The sequence below is a fragment of the Scomber scombrus genome, chromosome 16, assembly GCF_963691925.1.
Source record: "Scomber scombrus chromosome 16, fScoSco1.1, whole genome shotgun sequence".
NCBI classification, from domain to species: Eukaryota; Metazoa; Chordata; class Actinopteri; order Scombriformes; family Scombridae; genus Scomber; species Scomber scombrus.
Window position 1 is genome coordinate 6,978,223 of NC_084985.1, and position 16,378 is coordinate 6,994,600.

Here is a 16,378-nt window from a genome sequence, read left to right on the forward strand (position 1 = left end):
GCAGCAGCGTTACAACCATAGTTACATCCATACGGCTCAATTTTCTTGCTTTGTGTGTGCCAGAAAGCCTCATACAGCAGCAAGTACACCACTGCCTCAATGTCCTCCATTGTTTATGTGTTTTGTGTCGCATATAAAACGAAGTCACGGCAGTTTCGCCGAGCCGTGCTATGACGACCCCGCCCACGTTGAGTAGGTACTTTTTTGTAATGGAAAAGGTCTGTTCTGGAACCGTGCCGAGGCGAGGCGAGCCGAGTCGAGGCGAGTCGTGTTGGAACTGTGTAGTGGAAAAGCGCCATAAGTGTGCTTTTTATGAGGAGCAGGACTCACCTTCCTGAGAGTGTTTTCACTGGGATGGTGAGCCTGTTTGATTCTTCGAAGTTGACCTTCATTCCCAGCTTTCCTGCTTCCTGCAGCCTGGACTCTTGTTCCTGAATGGAAACAGTATTTAAAGCCTAAAAATCACACAATAGCTCTAACTGCAGAAATGTGTCATATAGTGGTAAAACATTTTCATATCTTCTAACACGCGTTGCACATGCTCACACATAAAATAAAGTAATATGAGCTTCCTGTAGCCGTGCCTATTTAAATCTGTTACATTTTCCCTTTTTATAACATTACACACAGGCAACAACTTCCTCTGAGGAACTTCCATATATTGTATTTAAGACCCAACACCAGTGTGAGCCCCTCCACTACTTATACACCCAGACCTGCTTCTTCTTCTTTTATTGTAGCATTAACACACTGAATTCCACTAACTGCTGTAGCTACTGAGATGATCAGACTGAGAGTGAGATTAACGTGATTTATTAAGCTTCATAATATCGTTCTTCATATTCTCCAATTTTGAAAAGTTAACCTTGGGTTATGCATCACAAAAGCAACATAAAAAGGCTGCTACAGTTGAGAAAGAAAACCTAAATTTCTCTAATGTGCCTACTTCTGATATGATATGATGATGATATTGATTTTACCAGCTTTTCACGTGCTTTCTTTTTCTTGTCATCCTCTTTCTTCTTCTTGCTTTCTGGTATTAAGTCATCCAGCCAGCTCAACTCTCTCTTCGTGAAGAAAAAGTCCAAAAGCTTTCGGATAAAGACCAGCGCCAGAACCTGCAAAGACAAAAACAGTTAATCTGTCATTTCACATGTCACATCATAAAAATATTTATACAGTAAATAATTATTAATAATACATCTGTAGAAGCATAGTAGACGTTTCTGGTGCAACTTCATGGTGCACGGAGAAGGGAATAAAAGTCTAAAAAGGTCAAAGCTCCAGCAACACTTGTAGTATAGAACAACTTTATTATTAAACCAACTCGTTCCGGGTCATCATAACACACATTACAAACAGTATTTAAATAGTGTTGTTAAAAAGCAGAAAAATATACAAAAAATAACCAATTATGTGCCTCCAGACATGTACCAGTCAATGGGGAATCTACCAAGATGGGTTGGGTCTATGGTCATGTGACTTCAGGCCAATCATTATCCCAGATAGGCGGGTAGGTAAGAGGTGTCTCCAATAAATGACATGGGTGACACTGTATTTGGTCCATAAACCAGAAAAGTGCAATTGAAGGGGTGATACTTGAGTTAGTGCAGTAAAGTGGCTAAAATCTAAACTGTGCCTGTTTGATATGCAATATTTAACTTACATGTATACATAAATATATACATACTTACATGCATATATATATAAATACCCACATACACATACATGTATACAAGTGCTGAATGTGGGAAGAGTAAAAAATACAATAATATAGAACCTAAATTAATAATAATTCTGCAAAATAAAGGAGAAAAATGATGATGAGTGTGGATTATGAAACATAATTATATTACAGCTTAAAATCTACTGTGGTGTGACTTTTAACTGGAGTAAATCTTGAGTAGGTAGTTGCATGTAGATGTGAAGTTAAGTGTCCAAAACAACCCAAACTATCAGTGAGATTTGGGGTCATCATTACCATCATGGGGAACACGACCGCTGCAGCAGAGACCTTGATGACCCAGAGCACAACCAGACAGGTGAGCTGCACCAGGGTGAAGATATGGACCTTCCACAGCGGCACATAGCGCAGATAAATCAGATCCGGCTGGTGCTTGGCAGGCATGCCAAACAGCTTGATTCTGTCAAAGAACTGCAGAGAAAAAACGAGAGCAAAGAAGCTCAGTGATGGAGTTTTTAAAAATGCAAGGGGTGATGAGGAAAAAGGGGGGAGGGGAGGGGTTCAATACATTATTCAGAAAAGGAAACACATTAAAGGCTTTCACGGATTCTGAATTACGATCAAAGCTTTGAAACTACGAGGGGAAAACTTATCTTAACAGCTCGTGACTGCTGCTCTGTTAAGAATATTAGAGTATGTTATCTTTAAGGAGCAGCAGAACAGAGTCTTACTTGAATGCCTTTTAGAGATGAAACTCCCATGTAGAGAAAGACTCCATACAGCACCGGCATAGGAATAAACTGTAAAGAGCAGAAGAGAACCGACAGAGTATTAAAAACAGTATAAAAGATTGAATTTGCAGTTCAGTACATTTCACCAGGATGCATTAAAGTAGACAGACTTCTGCAAAAAATCTGCAATATATTAAATTCATCACAATGCACACTAGCAAATCAGCATGGCATGAGTTGAACATGTTTTTCCTTCCTCTTACCTTGAGCGCTGAGGTCATGAAAACTGAACAACCCATGAGGACGAAGATCATGAATCCGGTGACCCGCTGCTCACGGATGCCCAGAAACTTTGGCTGCTCTCCTGGAGCGGAGCAGCCGGACTCCACCTTCAGGCTGTTGACGTGGGAGATGGAGAGGACGGTTGCAGCCACAAACCACGGCAGGCCCATAATGGAGCAAACACCCAGCATTATTGCTACTATCAGCAAATCCAGGTGATAGCCACAGCCTTTCTGTAGGATGCACAGGAGGGAGACGAGAAACACAGTTTTGAAAGCTTTCGACACAGTGATGAGTTTTCCCCTGAGAAGCAAATGTACTCCTAAAATAAAAAGTGTATGGCAAAAAACCTTGAATTTTCAATATGGGTTGGATTTATTTTTAATGTGGAGTGCTGAGGCATAAAAAATACCTAAGAGAAAAAAGCTGAAAAAAAATTAGTCAAAGTATTTCTGTGAGATTAACAAAGCGGAAGGACAGAAGAGAGAAAATGTTTGATTCAACTATAATGAAGTACGACAGACAGTGAGCGTGATGACTGGTGAAAGATGAGTGAGCTAAAGAGGATTAGAGGAGTGTAGAGAGAGGAGAAGGGAGGGTTCAGATAGAAAGAGAGCAAAGTGGAGGCGGCACAAATTAATAGATAAAATAACACAAAACAGGCAGATTGGTGGTCGAATGTCAGGGATGCAGGATTTAGCAAAATTTTGCAAAGTCATTCTTTTTTTTTTAATTCAATAATGCTACTGACACTTTGTTGAGCTTGTAGCATGAGCTTTGGTATAGTTAATTCAAGTTAAACACAAGTTTATACCGACATGTTAAGTCATGCAGTTTTGGGTATTTTTCCATTGTTCTTTGTACGTGAACAAAGACATTAAAACCAGCTCCCATGAAGCCGATATTAATTCTTACCCCTACTTCCTCTAATTATCATAATACATGACTTAAAACCTTAATTAAAGCTTAATTCAAAATATATTAATTAAACATGATTTTAGAATAATTTTGATACAGAAAAACAATGACAATGGTGGACAGTGGTTCTGAACAGAATATGATCAAGTTTTAACACCATTAAGAGAAAATAAGCACAGGTTTGAACCTTGAGCTTGTGCTCTTTGCGGTTGATGATGACGGCAGTGATCTGTTGGTCCATGAAGATGAGGATGGTGCAGAGCAGGGCAGGAAGTGCTGCCACCAGCAGCGTCCACCAGGGATTTTCTCCTAAAGGGTCTATCAGCCAGCCTCGGTTCTTTGAAGTCGGCTGCATGGAAAAGACAAAATAATTATATAAGAGTATTTGATAATGTGAGATATTACACGTTTTAAGTACTAAATTCAGAACTTTGCCTAATATAGTAACATTTCTGTTGACTATACTAGGCTTGATATCATTTTAACATCTATATCAAAGCATTTTTGGATTAAATACTTTATATGGCGCATTACATTTGGATAAACTCCCTGACTGTGATTCCCCTCCATGTGATCTGATCATCCACGCTTATAAATAGACAGACATGTTGGAATAGATGCCTACCTCAAAGCGGTCGGGGACATTGAGTTTAGGAGAGGGGATCCCCATTAGATAATCCACCAACACCATGACCATGATGGTTATAAAGACAGCAAAGTCACTGATAGTGGACCGCACCTACACACACACACACACACACACACACGGAGAAAAGAAACAACACCACAGGTTTATTTATTCATCTATTTAAGGAGTTAAACTGAGCACACACACTGTTTCCTTGTTGTTTCAAGTTAATTCCCAAACACACAATCATAGTCTTTTACAGGTCATCATTGTCAAAATCCACCAAAGTAATAATTACATTTGTGTCAACAATAAAAGCATAACAATTCAGACAATAGCAACACCTGCCTACACAGACCACCATGCGATAACAGAGGAGCTGCTGCTGTGTGGGAGGATGTGGGAGGATCTTGTCTTTCTGTACAGGAGACAGCTCCTGCATATTAAACATTTACTTAATGGGAGAGGCTTTTAGCTAAATCTACACATTACTGCATGCAGAGCTGTAGAAAAAATGTACTGATATTCACATTTTAAGCAGTAATATAAAACATTACTGTCACATGTCACACGTGATAAACATCTCACCCTAGTGGGGAAGTATCTCTCTGTTTTGAACTGCTTGAGGAAGGCTGACAAGAAGAAGGTGGTGAAGAAGAGGATGATGGACCAGAAGAGAACATCTGGGATGTAGGGACCATGTTCACCGCAGGCCGAACCCACAAACTCTCCTTCGAGCATTTTACACATCTAGAGGAAAAGAAGGAGTATAAGATTCACGTTGTAACACTACATTTTGATAAGCTGTGCCAGCGCTGACAGAATCAGGTTTTATTTGGCAGCCTAGTAAGTTGTTGCATTCGTATTTATGTATCTGGCTACATTTGCATGAATCAGTGAGTGAGTGTGACTGTAGGATATTGGCTGATGATGGGTGTGTGTGTGTGTTTTCTTACACATCATTTAAATACTAGTACAGTGCCAGTTCAACCTGTGCCAGTTTGGAACAGGCTGATCACTTGGCCTCCACTATTGCTGCTTGAAAGCATAGTAAAATTAATACTGTTGATGTGGGGTATGAATTGAACATATACACCAACTACAGGAAAGAGACTAACATTTCATATCATAGAAATGTTAAATACTGTCATTTCAAGAGCTACATTTAAAAATAAAATACATAACAGAGAGCTTTTGAATAAATGTGCATCCTAAAATAAAGTGGACTGTTGATATTGGGCTTGTAGATTGTTTATTTTTCTGAGGCTTCAGTTTGGATCATTTTGAGTTTGTATATTTGCTCAAAAGATTTGTGCTTATATGAGACATGCTGATCTTGAACTGTCTGTGTGAAGCATTGTCCATTCTTGATGTAGCTGTTTTCACTGTCTCTTCTTTTACTATTTTCTTTTAGAGCACGTTATGTGTAAAAAAAAACTGTTCTCAAGCTGAGCTGATACTAGAAAGTGATGTGAAAACACTGCAGGCCACTTATAGGTCAGTCATTTATCTCATTCAGAGAAAGCTCTCTCTCTCTCTCTCTCTCTCTCTCTCTCTCCCACATGTGCTCCTCAGCTGCTGTGCAAGGAAAAAAAACACAGCCTTATATTTACTGCTGCATTTGTTGGATGTAACAAATAAATGAAAAGGAGAAACACAGAGGACAAAAATGAGAGAGAAAGCTTTTTCAATCGCTGTCTCCCTGTCGCTCGCTCATACTCTCAGCTCACCCTTCCTCTCTCTCTTTTCTCGTGTCTTATTTAAAATGAGTCGGGAAGCCAATAACAAACTTTTAATGTTATCCGAGGAAGAAAGTTGTCCTCCCCTCATCTCTCTCATGGCAGGGTCATACAGCTCTGCCTGTGCTCATAACATGCAGTCACAGAGCCCAGAAGCCCTGCCTCGCTGCTGCAGAGCGGCTCGCTGATTGCTTGTTTGTAATATTGAACATTACACTACACTTACAATACTAAATTACACCAAATTCAACACTGTGCTTCCTCTGGTCCTAAGCAAAGGGCTTGCTGAGTGTGAAATCGATCAGATGAATGGTTCTTGACATACACGAAGGACACACATACATATACACAGACAGATTTTCCCTCCTTTACAGTGAGATGACAGTGGGTGTAATTACAGCCTATCACACTGGAGGTCACTGTGTGCCGCCCTCACCGAAACATTGAGGTTGCTCCACGGGACGGTGTCTGGGCTGTATCCTGTCCGGTTCCACACCTGCTTCATCTTATCTGTAGCATTGAATGGTGGAGCGCACTGACACCTGGGAAGAACAGAATACATGTATATTAATCAGTATCTATCTAATTATGTATGCTGATCTTAAGACAATTAGGTTCATTTTTAAAGTGAATTTAAAACACAACCAGGCATCAATTGTTTTAGATTTGTTTTATAAGTAGGTAGTTTCATCTCTCCTCCCGGGGAGAGATCTGCTGGGAACTCCTCGAGCCACTACAATTATTGTCTTTACCAATGAAACCAGTGTGTTGTTATTGGGATTTATTTGTGTGTGTAATATATGATTAGATGTGGATCTATTTGAGTGTGTAATATACAATTAAATGCAACCCTTTGATATTTGACATCATGACAATGTATTTAAAATGGAGTGTGTTAGCTCTGACTACCTTTAAGAGTATTAATGCTTCTATTGGTAATATAATAAAGAATATTAAAAAAAAAACCTTAATAATGATTTAATTGAATAAAATTCAATATTAGATAAATACATATTCGTAATTAATCTTAATATATTGATATAAATGTACTGAGCATAATCACACAGTTAAAGATGTTGGGTTTGTGCAAAAACTTCCAGATAAGATTAAATCCAAATCTTGTATATTTGTTGAATTGCGTTATAATCCAAGTTGTTTTGTACAAAAGACAAATTACTGTAGATGTTTAAAGGCTCAAACAGGCTGCTTACTGTTCGGTTTAATGGAGGTAATCAGCTCTGCCTGAAGTAATACTGGTGATTAAGGAATTTAATTTAATTCCTCTATCTATTTTACAGTGAATTTAACTGGAATCTCAGTACTTACGAATACAATGTCAGGTTGTCCAAGTTGTTGTGGATGTTTACAGGATATAGATCTCCCAGGTGGAAGATCTTCTCTAGAGCTTCATAGATGAAGATGATGCAGATGAGTGCAGCGAAGGCCTCCTCTGTGAACCGGGTGATGTAGCAGACCAGCGAGCTAGCATCTGTAGCCACCAGGATAATACACAGGAAGGCCGTCCACAGTCCGATGCTGGTCCGCAGCGACAGGTAGGACAGACCGTAGTCCCTGGGAAGGTGAGAAACAGTACACATGGAGCAGAGAGTATATTGAGGTAGATGCCTTCACCTGGTCATGCACATTAGGGCTAATTAGCTAATTAGACTACTGGAGACCATAAGAAATCTATTTATTAAAATACAAAATGCTGCATAATGTGTATGACTATTTAGTCCATTTTAAATATTGTAAATGTTGTATCATGTCACAGCAAAAGTAAATTAGCTCTATATTTTAATTCTGGGACTTATTTATACTGGTCGTCTATGACGTCCCTCAGTTCAGCCTCTGTCTGAAATGGGCCGTTTTAGCTCCTGTCTCTTTATGGCCCCCGTCCCAATGTGCTCGCTCTGTATGACTATTTAGTCCATTTTAAATATTGTAAATGTTGTATCATGTCACAGCAAAAGTAAATTAGCTTGAAAGGGAATTTCCAGCTGTATATTTTTATTCTGAGACTTATTTATACTCTTTTTTTATTTTTATTTTTGCAGCCCCTCAAACTAACATTTCCTGCTTTACTTCTTCATACTAAAAGCTTTTAAATGACTAAATAACAACAAACTTTTATTGTGAAGAACGTATAGGAAATGAAAAATGTTCACTGAACTGGATTACAATTTCAATGAAGCAACAAATTACATAAATTTGATCGACTTGTTGAATCATGAGTTCAAAACAAGCCAGCCCACATCAAAGAGTGGGTGGTCTTCTTCCACATTTTGTATATCAGTAGGCATCCCAGAGACCCAAATAAACATGCACAAGCACTGAAAAAGTGAGTTTTTTCACAATATAGCCCATATAACTTACTTGCAAAACTTGAAGAGGATCTTCTCAAACACTAAAACGGGCCCTGTGCTGCCGAGAATAGTGAGGGGCTGGCCTGCGAAGAGGGAGTATGCCACTCCTGTCATCGATGCCCCAAATAGAGACTCTATGGCACTCTGTAGAGAGAGAGGAGAGGGGGGGAGTGAGGGAATGAGAAAGGGAGAATAGGGAAGGTGAATCCACACAAAGGAGGATAGACAGGGTAAGGCTGAAGGAGAGAAGAGAAAGATGAGGAAGAGACCCCCGACGAGAACAGAGAGAGTTTTGATTAAAGAGACATTATGGGTTGCGTCTGAGAGACTAGATAAACTATTTAAATGTTTCCACCCTGCTGACTTGTCCGAAGCCATATCTCTGTGTGGCCCTCGCCTGCTGAGTTTACTCAGACACATCACACACACCAGCACACAGTCTGCGCCTATGCCAACAGTCCCTGGCCTAGTAAGGACATCTGGGTAACAAGCAGAGAGAAACAGACACAGAGAGAGAGAGAGGGGGAGCGACTATATCAAATAGTTTGCAGTGTGAAAACAGATTAGAGCAAGGGAGACTGAATAATCATCACAATATACTTTGGACAGTAAGACCTCACGGCACTAAATCTACACAAATGAGCACCAGTACAGGGAACCGGGTGAAAACTTACGGTGACTTTTCTTGACACAGTAAAATGACCTGTTTTACATGACACGATGATTAAGGGAAGATAGAACATGTGTTTCTTATTTGAGAGACAGATTAGTGATGGGTATGACTGAGATGGACTGGAAGCAGCTCTTCACAGCTGCATGAAATCCTCATATTGTGAATGAAAGTTTCAAAGTTTGAACTTAAATATATGTTAAATGTTATGTTAGAGAGTGCTGGTGTTGCTGACAGTATTTGGGGGTAAACATGGCAGGGTCATACAGCTTTAGATTATATATTACTAGATTATATCCGATCAGAAGAAACACAAAATTAATATCCTCACATATGACAACCGAAACGTACTATGCCCTGTATAGTTCATTTCATTCAACGCAGCTCTACCAGGGATTAAGGATTTTGATTCCCCGCTGTGCTCCCGACAAGCACCAGTTCTGACTTCTAAGTGCAGATTCGTCTGACTCACTATGTTGCCTTTCGTCGCCTCGCCAAGAAGACCTCCGAATGTGATGACGGGGGACATGCAGGCACAATAGAGAAAGAGGATGGAGGCTAGACACTGCAGGCTGAAGGAGTCTTTGATGTCGCTCCAGTAAAACGGAGCCTTCCTCTTGATGTCCAGGACCAGACCTCCAAATATCCTGGAAGAGAAGAGAGGAAGATTTTAAATGGAGCTGAAACTATTAGATGTAAACGAGAGATTTAGATATCAACTCAGGTCTATTATCACTCAACACCAATTATTATTATTATTTTATTATACTTTTTACTACTATTGTTTTTTTATTGCTTTTGTGTGTATTATTTATTGTTCTTTATCCTTTTTTTTGCTTTTATCGATGCTATTTTACTATCCACTTTGCTGCTGTAATATTAAAAATGTCCCTATCGTGGGACTAATAAAGGAATATTTTATCTGAATTTTAATGTTCGAACTTTAAAGTCATATTAGTGCACAACAACATCACAAAAGGAATTTATTAAAACATAAATGAGTTCATTAGGAAAATGAGAAGAGTCAAGTGGGCTTGTAATCTTCTGTCACATAAAGCCATCATTTTTAATAATACTTTTAAAAACAATGAAAGCTTTCTGTTAATGGCGACAAACATTTATTAAATCTCTGGTTGACTTGAATCAGAGATCAGAGCGGGTCTCACTACGGCTGTGAAATGCCCTTCTAATTACGTGTTAATAATTCAACACATCAATCCTCCTGCTTGTTCTTTTTATAGCTGCAGAGTGTTGATGATATTTTTACACAGTTAATTGGTAACGATTGTTTTTTATGTTTGAAGTTAGTTGCTTGAATACAAACTGCAGTGGAGAGTTTGTAGGGGGGCAGAAAATATTAACACCTGTAGCCTCAAACCTACAGGAGGTGATATTGGTTTGTCCTATGAATACTCACAATCTCTCTCTTTCTGTTTGCCCTTCGAGAGTTTCCTTTTCTTTTTTTGAAATCCATTTCTCACCTTGTGTATCTTTTTTTTTGCTTTCTTTGACACCTGTCCAATTGCTATGCTGTGAGGTCTTCTTTCATTTTCTTTTCTCCAAACACCTCCGGAATAACTTATATTGCCTGCCACCAAACCCCCCCCCCCCCTGCTGTCTCTTTTATATAGCCCCTGTTTCTGTTAGCTTTCTTTACATCAGCTCCTTGCACTTCCTTACACTCTGCCCCTGCCCCCCCCCCCCAGTCACTGCCTCATAGCATGAGCCTTTTATAGTAGTGGTGAAAAGGAGAGTGAATCTGTAAATAATACAGTGCCTCCCCAACTGAACGTCTATGTGTGTGTGTGTGTGTGTGTGTGTGTGTGTGTGTGTGTGTGTGTGTGTGTGTCTGAGGCTTCAAATAAACACATTCTCCACTGTGTGGCCTGAGCTCCAGGGACTCAGCATTAGCAATCCATAAATGTCAGCATCTGCAGTCCACAGACATTATCACATAGTAGTGTTGAGCTGTTCAAATACAGAAATTGCTTTTACTGAACACTCTTTGGTTACAGAACAAGTAAATCTACTGTTCAACATAAAAATCACCTGCTGGTGATGATGACCTGAATTTTATGTACTCTCACTTGTTGGACAAAGATTTTAAAGAGTTTGCAGCAAGGACAATCTCACTGTTGTAACATCATAAGATTAAATATGACAGGCCAAAAAAAATTAGATCCTTAGTCAGATGAGCTTTCTTTGTTAACAAGAGGCACTTGAGCTTCCTAAAACTTCAGCATAATCAACATTAAACATTTCCACATGCTCTAATGAGGTTGTTAATTCAACTATAATACACTCTAATTATCACATTTTTCCATGTCAACATATTCGCTAACACAGCTGATATTCAAATCAATGCCTGTACCCTTGTAGTAAATCAGGACCATTCGAGTAAATAATTATAATCTACATTTGTTGCTATGCTGAGAAAAGTTGCTGTACTCGCCTCCCGGTCCTCTGCAGCTCAGGTCCTCCGTGATGGTCGTCATCCTTTTCCAGCTCTCCAGCTGGAGATGCGTTGCCATTGGGATGGGACGGCCTCTTCCTCTTCATCTGCAGGAGGACATAATATATACATCAGAATATTTAAATGCATTTCTATCTACATGCTGTCATGCTGCTCAAGTCCATAAGAGGGCACTGTCAGTGTGATTATAGTGGTATGGAGTACGGTATGATATAGAGAAATACACACTGAAGACTTCTAGGTTGCAGTTTGTGAAATTAGACTTAAAAAGCACACAGAGGTTTACAGTAATTACAGTAAGTATTATTCAGTAATTACTATTTACACAGCCTATGACAGAGATATAAGCACTCACCTGAGATGGGACGTTCTTAGGGGGCTCAATCCGGATCGTGGGATCCCATTCTCCAGGAGGCAGGACAGTCACCTGATCGAGGAATTCGTCTATCCCAGAGAGGAGATCCGTTCTGTCTTTGGCCTTGTACGCCACATCATGGAAAATCTACACCGTGAATATTATAAGTTGTTAAAAAATGCCTTGATAACATGTTAATGTGTTCACAGCAAGGGGAAATTCACTGCAGTGGAGAAGCCAAATGAAAACATCCACTCTAATCCAAATGTTTTATTCCAAACTACTACCAAGATTTTCTTTGATACAGTTTAAAGACTACACAAGCTGAAGTTAGCTGAAGTTCTCTCACCTCATCTGTCATCAGAGTGGCCATGGATCTACCAATCTCATGGTACTGAGGCCCCTTACCATGAGGACCCAAAAGCAGGAAAAGAAACCTTTGGATGAGAAATACAAAAATGAACCATGAATAACACTATTATCATTTAAATATACACCGTAGAGGTTTCTTGTGTTTTATTTTTCATTACATTTTGTCAAAAATACATTTAAATGGTTCTTTCACATTTTTTAAGAATATTTGTGACACCTGCATTGTTAACATTCATATGTGCTAGCCAACAGTCTTCCCTGCCTTTTCTGGTTATTGGCTTACATGTCCTGACAAGACAGACATCAGCAGTAATGTGGATCATATTTCCTGCAGCACACTTAGCTCAAGCTTTTGGCACATTATACAGAATGTGTTCCGGATAAGCAAAATTGTGACACCATTTTTTCCAAGCAACAACTTTTTTTTCTGGCCTCACAAGGCTACTAGCACAGATATAGACCCTTTTTTTAACTTTATACCATAGGATACAGATATAGAAAAATGTGCATAGCCTCTATTATTAAAAATCACAGTAGACCTCCCAGTTACTTTAGTCCCATATGACTCAGGCTTTTAGGAATTAATTTGTCAGTTCCCTTTAAATTGAAGATAGTATAATACATTGGCCACTTTTTTGAATATCTTTTTTTGAGAATTAAAGTCTCTCATAATATTATTAAACTCTATATTATCACAGTACCTCGTGGGCACCGGCACCTCAGTGAGGCCTGTTATAAGGACTGCAGGGGACAGTCGTACAAAGGCAATTATGGGCTTCTCCAGGAAGTCCACTTCCCCAACCAGCACATTGGAAGCCTCGGCGCCCGGAGGGATCTTCTTCATGAAATTCATGTCCACCTGAAACCAATGGAAGTCAGGACTCAGATTTATTCAGCTGCATCCAGGAGGAATAAGACGATAAGGTTTCATGGACACGCATGAAACAAAAAGATGAAAATGTGTGAATGTAAAGTGATGGATGAAAAATAAGGAGAGCTAGCAGCTATGTAATCGACAACATAGTACTGAGCAAAGATTGTCCATTGATGTGATGCTTTTCTTATGTTCTTATTTAAATACCTCTCATGTGCAATGCTAAATACAGATCTGAGCATGGCAACACTTTCTTTATCCCTGTGCAGAAAAGTTTTGCCTTCATCCCTCTTTTGTAAACTCTGACTCATATAAACACTGCACCTTATGTTTTTGGGAGTCATAATAGATGGCATTATCATGATAACTACAAATGGCGGCCTGCCATTTCATTTAATGGATGAGGAACAAAATGGCAAGATGGATGGAGGCCATGCGAGGGAGGACATTTTCATAACTAAAAACTTTTTCTTTGATGATGAATTCTTTGTCCACTACAGGTGGAGCGATGATTGCAGATGCCTATTACTGAGCCCAGAAGGAAAGGGCAACAATGGGTATGTGATGGCAGCTCTTATAGAGGCAGCTTTCAACACAGGCTCATTGAAATGTCAGTGGAAGTCCAGAAACTGAGGAAAAACACTGATGGATGCTTGGGGGGCCGTTCACCATGATGGACTGTTTCTGTGCTCAGTACTGTGGTTAGGTTACCTTGCTGAAGTCGACACTGCTGCTTTCTCTACTGACCCCTACTTTGGAAGGCCTTCTCTCCATCGCCTTGTTACCATCCAGGTTGTTTGGTACGGAGTGCGGAGACACCAGCGGTCCTGGGGGGAAGGGGGAGGGGGGGAGACAGAGTGGTGATGGAGACAGTATGAGTACAATGGAGAGGCAAACACTGGTAGAGAATAGCTGTGTGGTTAACCATGAAATGCCATTAAGTGATGCAATCATTAAAAGCCCCCCCCTTTGTCTTTCATTAAGAGTTCAATTTTGAGAAAGTGGAGGCTGTTTTATGGCATGGGCTCAACAAACGGGAGGCAATTTCACAGGCAGTTTTGATGAGTGGTGAGCTCTCAGCAAACAAACCTGATACACAATCCTGAAAAACATGCTGCTGCCCACAGGTTTGTGGCGCAATGCGACAGGTTAAAAAGTGTTAAACAGCAAAAAGCTCTGAGATACTCCATGAAAAACTTTATCTTGTACATTTCATTACATTTGAATGGGAATGCAAAGCAACTCTGGTGCTGCAGAGCTTCCACTGTACCTGCTGGTGATTTGCATTTCTGTTCCACCCCAGGTCAAAATCATCACCTTTTAGAGTAGAAAAAATTAGACCCAATTTTATAGAATGATCAGGGGCTACAGCTAAACCTCCTCAGACAGGTGATCAGACTGACAAAAATATCACATTTTTTGGCTGCAAGTGAAAGGATTACTCTCATGACAGCCATTACTTGCTAGATGTGATGATTTGGCTTCAGTGCTACAAGACTGTGATGGCTCTCCACAGGGGAAGACGTGTTATTTCAAAAAGTGTTCTCGCTGATTGCTCCTCGTCTGTCAAGCTCATTCCTCTGGTGCTTATGTCAGCCCCGCTTTGCTTGAATTCGTGTAAGCTTTGAGCCAAAAGGAGAGTGAGAGTATGTTTGATATGGCTGACAGTTCACCTTCTTCAGACTTCAGCACCTTCACATGTCCACGCTACAGTGTTTCTGTGCGTAATTGGCTGCACACACTTCAACATTTGCTTATGTGACTTGAGCCAAACCAGATACAGGAAACGCTAGCACTTGAGGTGACATGAGGCCGGGAGATGAAATGAGGGGAGTAATGTATTTGAGTCAGAGAATAGGATATGTGCACTATTCTCTGCAATTCTGAAGTAACATTTCTTTTACCAGGTTTTTACCATCTATTCACATCAACACATTTCTTTCTGAAGCCTAGTCAAAATTAAAAAGGTGCCTTTTCTGCAGCTGATCTATACCCTTGAACTGTACCCTGAAGTAACCCCCGGTGGATGCTGGGTAGCTGTGACCGGTGAACAGGAGCCTGATTGCTCACATACCCGACAAAGCCTCTTGGAATAAGGGAGGGATTAGCTTAGGTTGCATCCGCCAACACACTTCATTCAGGAAGGCTAAGCCCTGGAATGCTCAACCATACCGGCCTTTTAAACAGTGGCGTCACAGGGTAACCTCATTTGTATGCAAAAGAGTCAAATAAATAACTACAATTACACAAATGTTCTGACTCTTATGCAACACTCATGGTACTAGTGTGTTTCTTGGGGAAATGTGTAAGGAAAAAAGATGAACTTGGATTTTTATGTTGTATCTTTGTAGTAACGTTACATAGTTATGTGTTACTTTGATGCATTATCAATGTATTGACTTGTTGTACTGTGTAAAGACTCAGATAATAAACAGTTGTTATCATACAATGATTATAGGGCTGGCTGACCAAATACCTCGATGTCGATATTTTGACAATATCGTAGGGATGACTATCGGTGCTTTCACAGAATATTTACGCAATGAGGTTTTTTGATAAAAAATCATCAGTAATTTGAATATTATGACTATGTGGATTGAAGGCAGACAATAGAACAGTCTGTTAAGCTCAGAATATTACATTTTTATTGTAATGCAGCCTTTAAAAGCAGGAAAAGACACTTATTCTATATATTATATATTAGGATATTCAAAATCTAAGACGATCTATAAATATCACGATATCGATATAATATTGATTTATTGCCCAGCTCTAAATGATAATATAATAACACTGGGTTACAATGAGCTGAGGTGTCTATAATGCATAAAAGTGACCAATGGTAATCAAGTTAAATGAACCCTGTGGAGTTTCTGACCTCTAGTAGCACTAGGCTGGGCCCCCATTTTGTTTGAGGGTGACCTAATACACAGTCCTGAAAATGGTTTCCCACTATTCTAATGATCTACAAGTGGCTTTAATGAGCAAAAAAATTTAGCAAAGCAAACAAACATTTAAATGGGAGGGATAAAATAGTTGCACCCTCACAGCGGAGCTTATAATAACACTGAGAAAGCCACCAATGACTTCTTGCATGCCCTGTGCAGGTATTTGACCCACAAAAAACATCCTGCATTGGTAGATGGCATGTGTAGATATAAATAACCTGCAGTAAACTCAGTACTATTACTGCTTATGTAAACGTGTCAAGTACTTCTATATCATTCTACCGCTGGCTGTAATTATTTGTAACCTATAAGAGAGGCTGTAATTGGTATTCAATTAG

General features: G+C 39.7%; 1 protein-coding gene across 1 annotated transcript in view; it reads right to left on the reverse strand.

The window, feature by feature from the left end:
- LOC133996983 (sodium bicarbonate cotransporter 3-like) overlaps positions 1 to 16,378 on the reverse strand; it is a 46,908-nt gene that overhangs the window by 3,721 nt on the left and 26,809 nt on the right. The window contains exons 8-24 of the mRNA XM_062436512.1: positions 13,804 to 13,919; positions 12,920 to 13,077; positions 12,196 to 12,283; positions 11,847 to 11,993; positions 11,471 to 11,577; positions 9,491 to 9,665; positions 8,359 to 8,492; positions 7,309 to 7,554; positions 6,419 to 6,524; positions 4,832 to 4,993; positions 4,241 to 4,354; positions 3,803 to 3,964; positions 2,679 to 2,930; positions 2,416 to 2,484; positions 1,982 to 2,155; positions 981 to 1,118; positions 331 to 431 (exon numbers count right to left, since the gene is read on the reverse strand). Coding sequence (XP_062292496.1) covers positions 331 to 431; positions 981 to 1,118; positions 1,982 to 2,155; positions 2,416 to 2,484; positions 2,679 to 2,930; positions 3,803 to 3,964; positions 4,241 to 4,354; positions 4,832 to 4,993; positions 6,419 to 6,524; positions 7,309 to 7,554; positions 8,359 to 8,492; positions 9,491 to 9,665; positions 11,471 to 11,577; positions 11,847 to 11,993; positions 12,196 to 12,283; positions 12,920 to 13,077; positions 13,804 to 13,919 — 2,449 coding nt within the window. The remainder of the gene's footprint in view (positions 1 to 330; positions 432 to 980; positions 1,119 to 1,981; positions 2,156 to 2,415; positions 2,485 to 2,678; positions 2,931 to 3,802; positions 3,965 to 4,240; positions 4,355 to 4,831; positions 4,994 to 6,418; positions 6,525 to 7,308; positions 7,555 to 8,358; positions 8,493 to 9,490; positions 9,666 to 11,470; positions 11,578 to 11,846; positions 11,994 to 12,195; positions 12,284 to 12,919; positions 13,078 to 13,803; positions 13,920 to 16,378) is intronic.